At 42.1% G+C, this 14,327-nt stretch overlaps 1 protein-coding gene across 1 annotated transcript in view; it reads left to right on the top strand.

Moving 5' to 3' along the window:
* FBN2 (fibrillin 2) overlaps window positions 1–14,327 on the top strand; it is a 1,006,102-nt gene that overhangs the window by 973,966 nt on the left and 17,809 nt on the right. The window contains exons 62-63 of the mRNA XM_069227289.1: window positions 5,366–5,485; window positions 10,474–10,705. Coding sequence (XP_069083390.1) covers window positions 5,366–5,485; window positions 10,474–10,705 — 352 coding nt within the window. The remainder of the gene's footprint in view (window positions 1–5,365; window positions 5,486–10,473; window positions 10,706–14,327) is intronic.

Here is a 14,327-nt window from a genome sequence, read left to right as displayed (position 1 = left end):
GTGGGCACGCCAACCATGGTACACCACACTGTTGGACCTTTCAGTAGTACCTCACGTCAAGCTTCCACACAGACCAGATCTGTTAACGCAGCACAAACAGCAGCCAAGCAAAACACATCACACTGTTGGATGAGTCCATACAAGACATCGTAGGATATTTACTACACCTACAAAAAGCAAATCTATCCTTTTCATCCATCAAAATACACATCACTGCACTTTTGGCTTATTTGCTAAATAAACACACAAAATCCCTATTTAGGATACCAGTCATTACAGCCTTCATGGAAGGACTAAAACGAATCATACCTCCAAGGACTCCACCAGTACCCTCGTGGAATCTGAATATTGTACTTACACGACTCATGGGTCCACCTTTTGAACCCATGCACTCTTGTCAGATCCAATTCTTAACTTGGAAAGTGGCATTTCTAGTAGCAATCACTTCATTACGAAGAGTTAGTGAAATACAGGCTTTCACTATTGAAGAACCCTTTATACAAGTACACAAACATAAAGTTGTTCTCCGCACAAACCCAAAATTCCTACCAAAAGTAATTTCACTGTTTCATTTAAACCAAACAGTGGAACTCCCAGTCTTCTTCACTCAGTGGCAGAAAGAGCACTGCATACATTAGATATAAAAAGAGCTCTAATGTATTATATCGACAGAACAAAAACATTCCGTAAAACTAAACAGTTGTTCGTCGCATTCCAGAAACTCCATACTGGTAACCCTATATCCAAACAAGGCATAGCCAGATGGATAGTGAAGTGAATACAAACTTGTTACCTGAAAGCTAAAAGACAACTACTCATTACACCAAAGGCGCACTCCACTAGAAAGAAAGGAGCAACAATGGCCTTTCTAGGAAACATACCAATGACAGAGATGTGTAAGGCAGCCACTTGGTCCACACCTCATACTTTTACCAAGCAGTACTGCACACAACAAGCCACATAGGCTGTACTAAGAACATTATTTCAAACAACTTCAACTCCTACAGGCTGACCACCACTTTGGAGAGGATTATTGCTTTGTAGTCTATGCATAGCATGTGTATTTGCAGCTACACATGCCACCGAACGGAAAATGTCACTTACCCAGTGTACATCTGTTTGTGGCATGTTCCACTGCAGATTCACATGCGCCTTCCCACCTCCCCAGGAGCCTGTAGCTATTTAAGTTACAATTAGAAATTGTACATACAGGGAGTGCAGAATTATTAGGCAAATGAGTATTTTGACCACATCATCCTCTTTATGCATGTTGTCTTACTCCAAGCTGTATAGGCTCGAAAGCCTACTACCAATTAAGCATATTAGGTGATGTGCATCTCTGTAATGAGAAGGGGTGTGGTCTAATGACATCAACACCCTATATCAGGTGTGCATAATTATTAGGCAACTTCCTTTCCTTTGGCAAAATGGGTCAAAAGAAGGACTTGACAGGCTCAGAAAAGTCAAAAATAGTGAGATATCTTGCAGAGGGATGCAGCACTCTTAAAATTGCAAAGCTTCTGAAGCGTGATCATCGAACAATCAAGCGTTTCATTCAAAATAGTCAACAGGGTCGCAAGAAGCGTGTGGAAAAACCAAGGCGCAAAATAACTGCCCATGAACTGAGAAAAGTCAAGCGTGCAGCTGCCACGATGCCACTTGCCACCAGTTTGGCCATATTTCAGAGCTGCAACATCACTGGAGTGCCCAAAAGCACAAGGTGTGCAATACTCAGAGACATGGCCAAGGTAAGAAAGGCTGAAAGACGACCACCACTGAACAAGACACACAAGCTGAAACGTCAAGACTGGGCCAAGAAATATCTCAAGACTGATTTTTCTAAGGTTTTATGGACTGATGAAATGAGAGTGAGTCTTGATGGGCCAGATGGATAGGCCCGTGGCTGGATTGGTAAAGGGCAGAGAGCTCCAGTCTGACTCAGACGGCAGCAAGGTGGAGGTGGAGTACTGGTTTGGGCTGGTATCATCAAAGATGAGCTTGTGGGGCCTTTTCGGGTTGAGGATGGAGTCAAGCTCAACTCCCAGTCCTACTGCCAGTTCCTGGAAGACACCTTCTTCAAGCAGTGGTACAGGAAGAAGTCTGCATCCTTCAAGAAAAACATGATTTTCATACAGGACAATGCTCCATCACACGCGTCCAAGTACTCCACAGCGTGGCTGGCAAGAAAGGGTATAAAAGAAGGAAATCTAATGACATGGCCTCCTTGTTCACCTGATCTGAACCCCATTGAGAACCTGTGGTCCATCATCAAATGTGAGATTTACAAGGAGGGAAAACAGTACACCTCTCTGAACAGTGTCTGGGAGGCTGTGGTTGCTGCTGCACGCAATGTTGATGGTGAACAGATCAAAACACTGACAGAATCCATGGATGGCAGGCTTTTGAGTGTCCTTGCAAAGAAAGGTGGCTATATTGGTCACTGATTTTTTTTTGTTTTGTTTTTGAATGTCAGAAATGTATATTTGTGAATGTTGAGATGTTATATTGGTTTCACTGGTAATAATAAATAATTGAAATGGGTATATATTTTTTTTTGTTGAGTTGCCTAATAATTATGCACAGTAATAGTCACCTGCACACACAGATATCCCCCTAACATAGCTAAAACTAAAAACAAACTAAAAACTACTTCCAAAAATATTCAGCTTTGATATTAATGAGTTTTTTGGGTTCATTGAGAACATGGTTGTTGTTCAATAATAAAATTAATCCTCAAAAATACAACTTGCCTAATAATTCTGCACTCCCTGTATGTAAATAAACATTCCTTTACTTCAACTTTGTACATACATCTCTATCCCATTGCATGGACATCTTTCTATTCTCACTCTATAACTCCTACCTTACCCTCTGTGGGAAAACAATCTAAGATGGAGTCGATGCCCATGCGCAATGGGGCCGAAAGGGAGGAGTCACTCGGTCCCGTGACTCGAAAAGACTTCTTCAAAAAACAACTTGTAACACTCCGAGCCCAACACTAAATGGCAGGAACAGTGCATCTGCAGCGGAACATGCCACGAACAGATGTACACTTGGTAAGTGACATTTTCCTTACTGATTTATTTAGCAGTTTTGCATTGCTGTTTACATGACTAAAGGGGTCAAGGTAAAAAATCAACAATCAACAGTTTGAAGAAAAACATGTTTACAAGGCTGTCTGTTGGGTTACTAAAAATATTGGGGATCTGAGATCTGTGGAGTTCCTAAGTGGAGGTGGCGTTTCAGTCATTATTTCTTCAGTTTCATTTTGAATTGCTCATGAGATGATTTTACTCTGTTTTCATGAGGAGCGGAGTTCCATATTTTGGGAGCAGTTCCAGTGAATGGATGTTTCAGAATTTCATACAGAGATGTACTTGTGAGGTTCAGGTGTATGGTACCACCACCCACCTGATATCTTTTAAAAAGGAGGATGTGACTGGTTCTGAGAAGTGTTAGGAAGGTCTGGTCATAGAAACTGCTTTGATCAGGTGTACTTAGGCTGTTTCCTGACTTCTGATTTCTAGAATTAGGTTTTGCATTTTTTTTCTTTAGCCCAGTACTTAATTTGTAAAAGAATAAGTGCTGGCACACAAATTTGTTCTCAGAAGCAGATGCTGGCCCTGTGGTATGCTGGGGTTGCTAACTACCAAGGCTGTTTAATCTTGATTCCATTTTGTACATCTCTTATCCTTCAGTATACCATTCCTGTACCTTTACCTTAGATACACATTTTTGTATTCCTGCTTTCTCCACTTGTCAATATTTTCCTGTTTTTCTCTTCCTTACTCTTTCTCCCATTTCTACGTTTCCCTATCCAGTTCTGCGTCAAAGCCTAATGATGATAAATAAGTTCCAGTCCTCAAAAATAGTGCTGGTTGGCCCAACCTGCAACCGCTGGTACAAATTAAGCAATACTTTTGTCCAGTCACTAAATGAGAGGTTGATCATTTCTACCTTCTCCAGAAGGAGGTGGGAGAATTAATGTAGTTTTTCTTCAGATGAGATTGTAATCACCACTGGAGTCAGATGCTCTGATAATTTTTACATTTTCGAATATTTCTTTAGTTAATTCGTAGCTTGGTCAATTTCTCAGCTTACATAAAAGTATTCTACTTTAAAATGTGTTTTTGGATGCATGCCTTTCTTTGCTTTGCTTAGGGGTTTTCAGTATTAGCTCATCTAGGATCCTTGCCATTATTTCACTATACTTGTTTGATAATTCATTCACTTATAGCATGGGGACAGTGCCTTGTAGTGTGTGCTTAATTTCGGATGTTAGGATGCCTTTGTTGAGGTTTCTTCTGTGTCTGATCCAGTACTTGGCTCTCCTGGATTAGTTGGAAGCTATTGTTTTTGTTGCACTTGTAAATATGATTAGTGAATGGTCCGACCAGTGCATCTTTCCATCTTTAGCAATGAGAAGGTCCAGTGTGTTGCTTTTTTGTGAGCAGGTGGTGTGCAGAATTGTGTGAGAATATTGTTGTTTAAATACAAAGCTTGCCAAATATGTTTTTTTTTAACGTGCAGGCTGAAATCTTCAAGAAAGATATTCTTCTTTGCATTTATCTGAAATTTGGAGAGCAGTTCCATTAGCTGCTTCATCAAGGTTATATTGTTCCCTGAGGGCTATATATATGAGGTGGAGCTTCAGATGGTTAGGATTAATTGACTTTATATCCATTGATACATTTTCAAACATTGAGAAATGGTCGTTAAAATGGCTTCTTCATTTAGAGGAGTTTTTGTCTATGGCTGCAATTCCACTTCCTACTTTTGCAGATATATTTAGGTGAATGATAGCATGTTCCTGGAAGGCCCAAAGTCTAAGACTGGTGGAGATGTTTCATTTAGCCAAGTTTAGGTTGTGCTGCAATTAGCTCAGCAACCTCCACAGTGTGTTTCACAGCAGTCAAGTAATTATGTAGAATACATTTTAGGGAGCTTTTTAGCATGAGCTCCCTGGGCAGTTCATATTTTGTCATTCTACCTCATTTTGCTTACAAATGAGATTATAGTTACATCAGATAGTTATCTAGAAAATACTATTCAGTCATAATTTTCCAACTAAGGTCATATTCCTTTTACCAGATGATTGAGATCACCTAGCCCTTTTATTCCAATACATTTCTGGTTTGCAGTTTCTAGATAAGCACACTTCTTTCCGTCTTCGGTATGCCTTGGCTCTTAGGCAAGAGGGTTGTTCTTTAGTCTTTGCGAATGAGTCTTTTTGTGTGAGGATAGATCATGCACAGAGAGTTTTTCATAGTCTATTAGATGTTTTCCTGAAAAGCCTTAAAGGTATAATTCCTTTTTGTTTGCCCTAGTCTGACTTTGTCATGATCCTCCTATTTCTGTATTGTAGATGTGGATGAATGTGATGGGAACCATAGGTGTCAACACGGCTGTCAGAACATGCTCGGCGGATACAGGTGCAGCTGCCCACAGGGATACATTCAGCATTATCAATGGAACCAGTGTGTTGGTAAGAATTTTTTTTCTTTTGTTATTGATTCTTGGTTTAGGATTAGGTTATGCCATATCCATTTGAAGGTAATGTATGAATAATGACTCAATGGTGGTGTGAGGAATTACTGGTTTTATTACTCCTTAAACAAAAACGAAATGCAGTGGGCAGGCTTATAGTAGAGAATTCAGCTTTTGCATCACAATGATTACATTTTCATGGATGGTGATGGTAGAAAATAAATCCAGAAAAAACAACTCAGCAAAAGGTTTTGAGGTTGTAACAGCATGTGAATTCATTCATTGTAGATACTGAATAGTGAAATATGTCCCCTCAAGTGTCCCGTTACAAAAATCCATAGCTTGCAACCCATTTCATATTATGAAAAGTAAACAAACATAGGGGGTCATTCTGACCCTGATGGGCGGCGGAGGCCGCCCGCCAGAGTTCCCCCCTCCGAAATACCGCTCCGCGGTCGAAAGACCGCGGAGGGTATTCTAAGTTTTTCCCTGGGCTGGCGGGCGGTCGCCAAAAGACCGCCCGCCAGCCCAGGGAAAAACTCCCTTCCCACGAGGATGCCGGCTCGTAATCGAGCCGGCGGAGTGGGAAGGTGCGACGGGTGCTGTTGCACCCGTCGCGTATTTCACTGTCTGCCAAGCAGACAGTGAAATACTTGTAGGGGCCCTCTTACGGGGGCCCCTGCAGTGCCCATGCCAGTGGCATGGGCACTGCAGGGGCCCCGCGACCCCCCCCTACCGCAATCCGGTTCCCGGCGGGCGGACCGCCGGGAACTGGATGGCGGTAGGGGGGGTCGGAATCCCCTCGGCGGCGCAGCTAGCTGCGCCGCCTTGGAGGATTCCAAAGGGCGGCGGTACACTGGCGGGAGACCGCCAGTGTTGCCGGTCCAACCGCGGCTTTACCGCCACGGTCGGAATGCCCTTGGGAGCACCGCCGGCCTGTCGGCGGTGCTCCCGCGGTCCTCCAACCCGGCGGTCATTGACCGCCAGGGTTGGAATGACCCCCATAGTCTTTTCATAATGTTTCTTTTTTTTATTGCAAATTTTAAAGGAAGATATAGCTTAGTTCACACCCCAACTGATGTAGGAGGTGTGCTTATCTAGAAGGCACTTTACATATATGTTAGAAATATTAAGGCCCATATTTATACTTTTTTAGTGCCGCAAAGTGGCGCAAACTTACAAAATACAATTATATTTTGTAACTTTAAGCCGTTTTTGCGGCAAAATATGACGCAAATGCAGTACTAAAAAAGTATAAATATGGGCCTAAATTCTTTCAATACTTGGTAGGAGGTGCTTGTCAGAATGCACTAACCTGAATTCTGGATCCAGTGGGAGTGATAAACTTTCTCAGCAATTCATATCGACGAATAGTCATACACAATAGGAATATGTTGTTTAGCTTAAGACTCATGGAAAGGGTAAAGTGCTAGGAAAGATAACAGAAACACTGAATATCACCATTCTTACTCATCACTCTGTTTGGCCCTGATTTCTCTTGTTTTGCAGTTAATACCTAAAGACCAGATTAATACCTTTAGGCCCATATTTATACTTTTTTTAGCGCCGCATTTGTGCCGCTTTTTGATGCAAAAGTGGCAGAAACTTTCAAAATACAATTGTATTTTGTAAGTTCCCGACACATTTGCGTAAAAAAGTGGCGCAAATGCAGAGCAAAAAAAATATAAATATGTGCCTTAGTTCCTTATTTCTGTTTTGGATCATCTAACACATGCCTTTACAAACAATATACTTCCCGAATATCTCTATGTATCAGACTCTGGGGCATATTTACTACAAGTGGCGCAAAGTGGCCGCTGCGCCAAAATAGGCAGTGCTGCGCTGCATCACTCCTAAAACATGGGGATGCCCCATATTTAAAAGAATAGGATGCATCCCTGTTTCCCCGGGCGCCGGCGCTAAATTAGCTGCCATGCGCCAATGCAGCCACCCTTGAGCCATGGTGCAAGGATGGCGTGTTGGGGGGAGATTGTTTTTGTGCAGGAAGGTACACCTTCTTTCACAAAAACAATCTTCAATGGCGATTTGCTCTTTCTATGTGTGCTGCAGAATGTAGCACACCTAGCAAGAGCAAAAAATGAGGAGAAATGAAAGAATTTCTCCTCGTTGCACCATTCTAACACCACCACTGGGGTGGCGTTAGATTTTGGCACCGCCTCTGATTTACGAAATCTCGTAAATCTGGGGCAGAGTCAATATGCAATGGGTGTTGCTGTGAAGCACCCACAGCAATACCCATTGCACCCCCCTTCCACGCAAGGTGTGCATGCCATTTACAAGGCGGGGTTAAGCCACAGAAAGGGGCTTAACACCACCTTGTAAATACGGCTCGTGCGCAGCGCCACCAGAGTGTCACAAGAAGTGACGTGCCGGTGGCGCTAGGTGGCTTGTAAATATGCCCCTCTATTTTTAGTGGAATCTGACATTTCTGGATTGGAAACATAAATAACAAATTTGGTAATTTATATTATTCAGGTTTTGGTACAATCCCATTTCCTTCTCTGTCAAAGATAACTGAAAATATAAATAAACTTTCATCAGAATTATATAGTTGTCAGACATAAAATAAATTACTTTCCTGATACTATACCACTAACTTAATTACAATATATTCATCATAAAAAATATTAACAGTTTTTAAGGTGATGAGGATCCTTCGCATTCCTGGTGCAACTTAGTATACAAATGTACAAAAGAGGATATCAGTTTACACTCCATCAAGATTATCTCTGGAAGAGTACTTTTAACTTCTAGGGGTAATTTCTAAAAGTCAGTTGAATTCTTTAGAATACATTTTTGTATCTAACTCCTAACATGTTTCTAAAACAAAAACAAGCAATTTCATACATTTCCACGATGTGTGGAAACAAGGTCCTGGTTGCAACAAAAAAAATACCTCAATGTCCATCCTAAACACTCTGCACCATGTGAGGAGGGGGAAATTCCGTAATTCTCTGATTTGCATGGTCGTACTCTGCTGGACCAAGTAATCCTGTAGCCCCTATGACCCCAAGGGAGGTGTGGAAAGAAGACAAGACACAAGGTGGTCAACAATTTTCAATGTTTCACAACCCAAAGGTGGGGTCTTTGAAATAAGCTCTAGGAACTACCCCTCAGCAGTGGTACAGTCGTGCATTGCACCACTTTTTCTCCTCTCAATAGAGACTCTGCCCTTCCACCCCCAGGTCTATGACAGTGTTCTGTAGATTAGAGGCAAAAATTGCTGTCTGAATGCACTGGAGAACCCAGCGGCTATCCACCGAAGTTGGAGTACCTCCCTTGGGATAAGTGCAGAGTGGTACTTCCGACCTTAATCCTCTTTATGGAAACGCTCCGGCCCTTTTCAAAGAGCTCTGCCCCATTGACATTCTTTCAGAGCAGGGGGTGAGACACAGTTTTTTCAGGTCCACAAAGCTACGATGCATACAGGCACATACCAGTGCTGTTGTGTGTCCAGTCACCATTGGATTTTCTGGAAGCACAACTTTGTTCCCGATTGCAGCACTAAATTTGGCACATAATTTGAACTAGCTATGTATCACCTACAAAGTATTCAAACAGCGTTTTCCCTTTTAAGGGAGTGGAAAGTAATCCTGACATTGACCTCGAGTAAACATAAATCAATCTATTGGATGCTTAGATTATAAAACAACCCATTTAGTCCCTAATGCACACTATACAATCTATCCACACTGCTTTGATACTGTCACAACCTCATTTTCTCTTCCCGGTAGACGTTTATTGCAATCATGACTCTTTATGAACTATTGGATAGAGCAGCAAGTAAAAGTGGTAGAACCCTCAATCTTCGCTAGAAAAAACTCCTTGTAAACAGTAATTTTTATTTTCCGAATTCAATTAAGCCCGGACCGCTGACCTCTGCCACAGCATCTATGCAACAGGTTGCTGGAGGACCGATCCACATTTTTCTTGTATTCATAACTTTTGTTAACTCTCCATGTGGACAGTCTAACACAAGCCATGTAATCCGAATATTACAGTTCAATTGGCTGAGAGTCAAAGCTGCTGAGACAGAAATAAAATGCGTGTAATTAAAAGATTTGTTTTTTCCATCGAGGTCGCCCATGTGGCACTGTCTCCGATTCAGTTCCCCAATTAGGGGAAAAAAAACACACGTACTCTTGTCAAGTCTAATTAAATCTGGAACAATAGCATCCTGCTGCAAATGGGCCTTTTTTTGGGACTGGCACCAAATCCCCCAAAAAGTAGCTGTTCTAGTTCAAGAGCGCGTGTTCCAAACACAAGTCATTTTACAAACTTTAAATTTGAACTTTTCACAACACTTGGGGAATGATGTGCAGTTCACCCACCAGGTATTGCTGCTTGGGCAGCATGTTTGCCATTGTAACTGCCTTTGATGTATCAGTTTATCGGAGCAGGCACCTTATTTAGCAAGGGACTCCCTCTCTCTAGCACTCTTGGTGGCCCCTCAGTCTCACAGGACGCGAGTTTAACAATGTGGCAAACTCTTCAAAGTGAGACAGCCCAGACTGCTGCAACATCCAGATTGTAAACCATTTGCTTTTCCTGGAAGATAGTGGTCTAGCAGAGGGGATTTTGTTTGCAGACATACGTAATAAAAGCAATGCAGTAAACAAAAATTCTAAACAACCATTTAAATAATAATGATGTAATTACTGTTATCATTTTGTTCTCAACATATGTCCTTTTCTGTCTTTGAAGCTTGTGCTAATATTTATTCCAGAGAAGACTTCTGTATATGTTGGATGTCTGCTTGGCTTGATCCACAACCACATCCGATCCATAACCCAGTTGCAATAATAGTCTGTTCTTGGTGGCATGTGCATTTTAAACATGTATATTGTAATATTGATGGGCTACGTTTTTTCAAATTCGTCTAGTTGACAAACAACGTTACTTGTGATGTAGAACGAAAAGGTGCAGGACACGTTTTAAGCAAGATGTGTTGCCCTTCTCCTTTAGATGAGAATGAATGCACCAACCCTAATGCCTGTGGTTCGGCCTCGTGCTATAACACCCTCGGGAGCTACAAATGTGCATGCCCATCTGGCTTTTCCTATGACCAGTTCTCCAGTGGATGTCATGATGTGAATGAGTGCTCTTCCTCCAAGAATCCTTGCAACTATGGCTGCTCCAACACAGAAGGAGGTTACCTCTGTGGTTGCCCACCTGGCTACTATAGAGCTGGACAAGGGTGAGTGTCAAACACATATACAAAACCTCTATTACTGTCTTCCAAACTAGACTCTAAAACACGTGAAATGGAGGGAAAATATATGGTATGCAAAAACTATATTTATTTTTGGAGTTTATCCAATTTAGTTTCACACGAATCCGAAAATCTGTGAAACCTCATGGAAACAGGTTTCTTGTCTTGCTTTCTGATGTGCTAAATGTTTAATAAAGAAATATGATACACCAGCATTTCATACACTGGGAGTGCGCCCTCGGCAAAGCTCTAACTTTCAACATGTGGAACCTGGCTACAACATGGCACACCCGAAATGGATAACAATAGCAGAATGTAGTAGAAAAATACATCTATATTTTCGGTTGTCTTATTTTTTGGCTTTACAATACAATGAATGCCCCAAGCAATATTCCAAAGCCAAACCTAATTATGGTGCAGTTAAAGAGAACATTTTGGAGGTTAAGGCTTCACAATAAAGTATGATATGATAATATATAGTGTTTATCATCTATCTGTCTTGTCTCTACATCAGAGGAGTTAATTCCTTCCTTTTTCAGGGCTTTTCTTATAGGCCAACAACAGTCGATTCCTGCTGAGATCCAAGCAAAGGGCAACCAATTCCATTAATCGGATTGCTGCATGTAATGCAGATGTGGATCACAAATACATTGATTTAGATTGCGATCCTGGTGGTGAAAGCTGATTACTCTTGTTGGATGTCCAGTCCATTGCCTGCTAAGTGTCACTCACTCTCCACCACTGTAAATCGGTGCTAAAACTTGGGTGATGATTTTGGCGAGGATCTCTTTCTTGATGGCTAAATTGAGGAGATGTGGCCAAAGGCAGTCTCACAAAAGAAAAGTTTGTGAACAATTCTTAATTTTATTCCTCTGGTGAAGCATGCTGTGAATGTGGATGTGGCAGCCTTTGTGCTCTCTCACTGGGGCTACTGTTACTATTATTACTATAACAACTACGGATTAATACTTATAATACTACTTATCTTTATCTCCCAGATGCCCTTAGCTCCAATCTCTATGGGCTGTTAGATTTGTCTCTGGGCTCTGATAGTTTGCCCACATTTCTGTTACTCGTCAGTCAATGTACCGGCTTCCTGTGAAGCGGTGTGTGTTCAGTTTAAGTCCTTCTGCCTCATTGCTTGTTTTTTTCAAAATGTACCACCAGTTTATTCCTTTCAGTTCGACCTAATATGTTCTTTGCAATGCACATCATTGCTGATGGTCACTTTTTCTACTTTTTAAGAACATTTCCTTTTGATTCATGGCCCCACCTCTCTAAAATTGCCTTCATCCTGGAGATTTGAGGGTTTTCTGGTTTTGCCTATTGTAATTGGGCACTAAGGACACAGTATTAGTTATTTATTTTCCTTGTCTTGGCTATTTCTGGTTATTTTCTTAGAGCCTTTCAAGCAGCAAGATACTCTTGGGTGAAGGGGCGCTAATAGATAGTTAAAATATTACATCATTATTGTGATTTAGCCTGTGAGCGTCAAATAGATCTTTAGATGAAGCATAATTATTTGCTGCTTCAGGAATCATAGGAAAGATTATAAAACTCAGGTGGATATGATAGGCAGGCACTGGGTGATTTTATTTGTGTATTAGTTATCTATGCTTTTATATATATTTTTCACATTTCTTTTTCACATTAAGCATATTCTCGTGCGTGATAGGTTTTGTTCACAACTGTGCTGACTTATTTTCGAGGTAAAGGTTACAGTTTACGTGAAAGGTAGTTTTGTTCCTGTAAATGGTTGAGTATGTATATATAACTCCTTTGCCAGAAGACATTGGTTCTGTGGTAGGCTCACCGGGGAGAACTACGGTTCTATTGTAAACATTATAAATCCAGTACTCAGCTTGAAGGGACACAAAAGAAGTACATATGCTGAATCTGCCAACACACATATTGAGCAAAGAACAAACTAATAGAAGGACCCTTCTTTCTGTAAAATGAAGAGAGAAAAGAATACCCTTGAAGATATGAATTGGTTCCAATCCTACCGTGATGTAAATGAAAACTGGAGCCCAGATTTAAGAGCCCCTAGCGCCTCCTTGAGCCACATTAGCGTCATTTTTTTGTTACACTAATGTGGCCCAATGAGGCCAAATTCACAGCGCCATATTTACAAAGTGGTGCAATGCATGCATTGCGCCACTTTGTGATCCCTTGTGCCAAATTATGTCTGCGCCAGGCATAAAGTATGCAAGGGGGGCTTTACCGCTTTAGAGGGCCCGAAAAAGTGCCACAGTGGAATATAAGAAATTCCACTGCATCATTTTTTGCAGCTACTTTTAACACCTTCACAGAGCAGGCGTTAAAAGGGAGCACACCTTTGCTTTCAATGGGCCCCGTTTTACTGTGCAGGATTAGCGCCAAAATCCTACACAGTACATCAGTAGCGTCAAAAATGTCAACACTATTGCCCCTACCCTGTGCCATGATGCGCTGTATAGAAAATATGGTGCACACATGGTGGCGATTGAGGGGCGCAAAGGGGTGCAAGAAAAGTGGTGCTACATTGGATGCAGCACCACTTCGCTTAAATCAGGCCCTGGATGTCCTCTTTCTGAAGCAAGCTTATGCTCTTCCCGGGGCCCTCATTATGAGTGTGGGGGTCTCAAGACCGTCACACTCGCGATGGAGGTCGGACTGCCGCAGACAGGGCGGTCCGACTGCCCTATTATGACCGTGGCAGATAGGCCACGGTCCAACCACTGGTAGCACCAGGTTGCTGCCTGTCGACAGCCTGGCGGTCTCGGCGGTCGCAATCCGCCAGGGCAGCGCTGCCCTGGGTATTACAAGTCCATTTTCTGGCAGCCTTTGAATGGTGGTCTCAATGCTATGCAAAGGCTGGCAGAAAGGGGGTGTTCGGGGCCCGATGGGGACCCTTCACTGCCCCTGTACTAGGCATGGGCAGTGCAGGGGCCCCCATGGACAGCCCCGTTGTGCTTTTCACTTCCCGGATTAGGGGCAGTGAAATGCGTGATGGGTGCTGTTGCACCCGATGCAACACAACATTGCCGTCGGCTCAATTACGAGCCGGCGTCAATGTTGTTGTGAGTTTTCTGCTTGGCCAGCGGGCGGAAACGCTGCTGGCTCAGCGGAAAACTCCTAATAGGGGGGCCAGCATTCCACCAGCACTGGTGGTATGCTGTCTGTAGCTGCTTCGGTGGTCTTTAAAAAAGACCTCCGAAGCAGTAATGAGGGCCAGAATATGCTAACTTGTCCTCAGGCAAGTCTCCCCTTCTTTCCTATAATGGCTTCTATGTTGAATTACTATCAGAATTTCCCATATGTTGACTAAATATAGAACTATGTCCTTGTTTACGGTGAGGGGTGTGTCATTGGTTGAAATGTCAACCTACAAAAATATTGCATTGACAATATCAACTTCTAATATACCAGTTAAAACCATTAACTCTATTTTTATCTATATTTACCAAGACAATGTAATGGAAGTCAATATAGTTGATGCAATCTTTTTGTAAGTTGATATTCTGACCACAATAAAAATACATTCAACCCTACTGTTAGTCAAACCTTTCATTCATCCAATTTTAACACTGCTGTATGTGTACAGATGTGGGGCCTCATTTACAAT

Source organism: Pleurodeles waltl, chromosome 1_1 (assembly GCF_031143425.1).
Source record: "Pleurodeles waltl isolate 20211129_DDA chromosome 1_1, aPleWal1.hap1.20221129, whole genome shotgun sequence".
Taxonomy (NCBI): Eukaryota; Metazoa; Chordata; class Amphibia; order Caudata; family Salamandridae; genus Pleurodeles; species Pleurodeles waltl.
The sequence above is the reverse complement of the archived record's forward strand: the minus strand, read 5'-3'. Positions and strand labels throughout refer to the sequence as shown.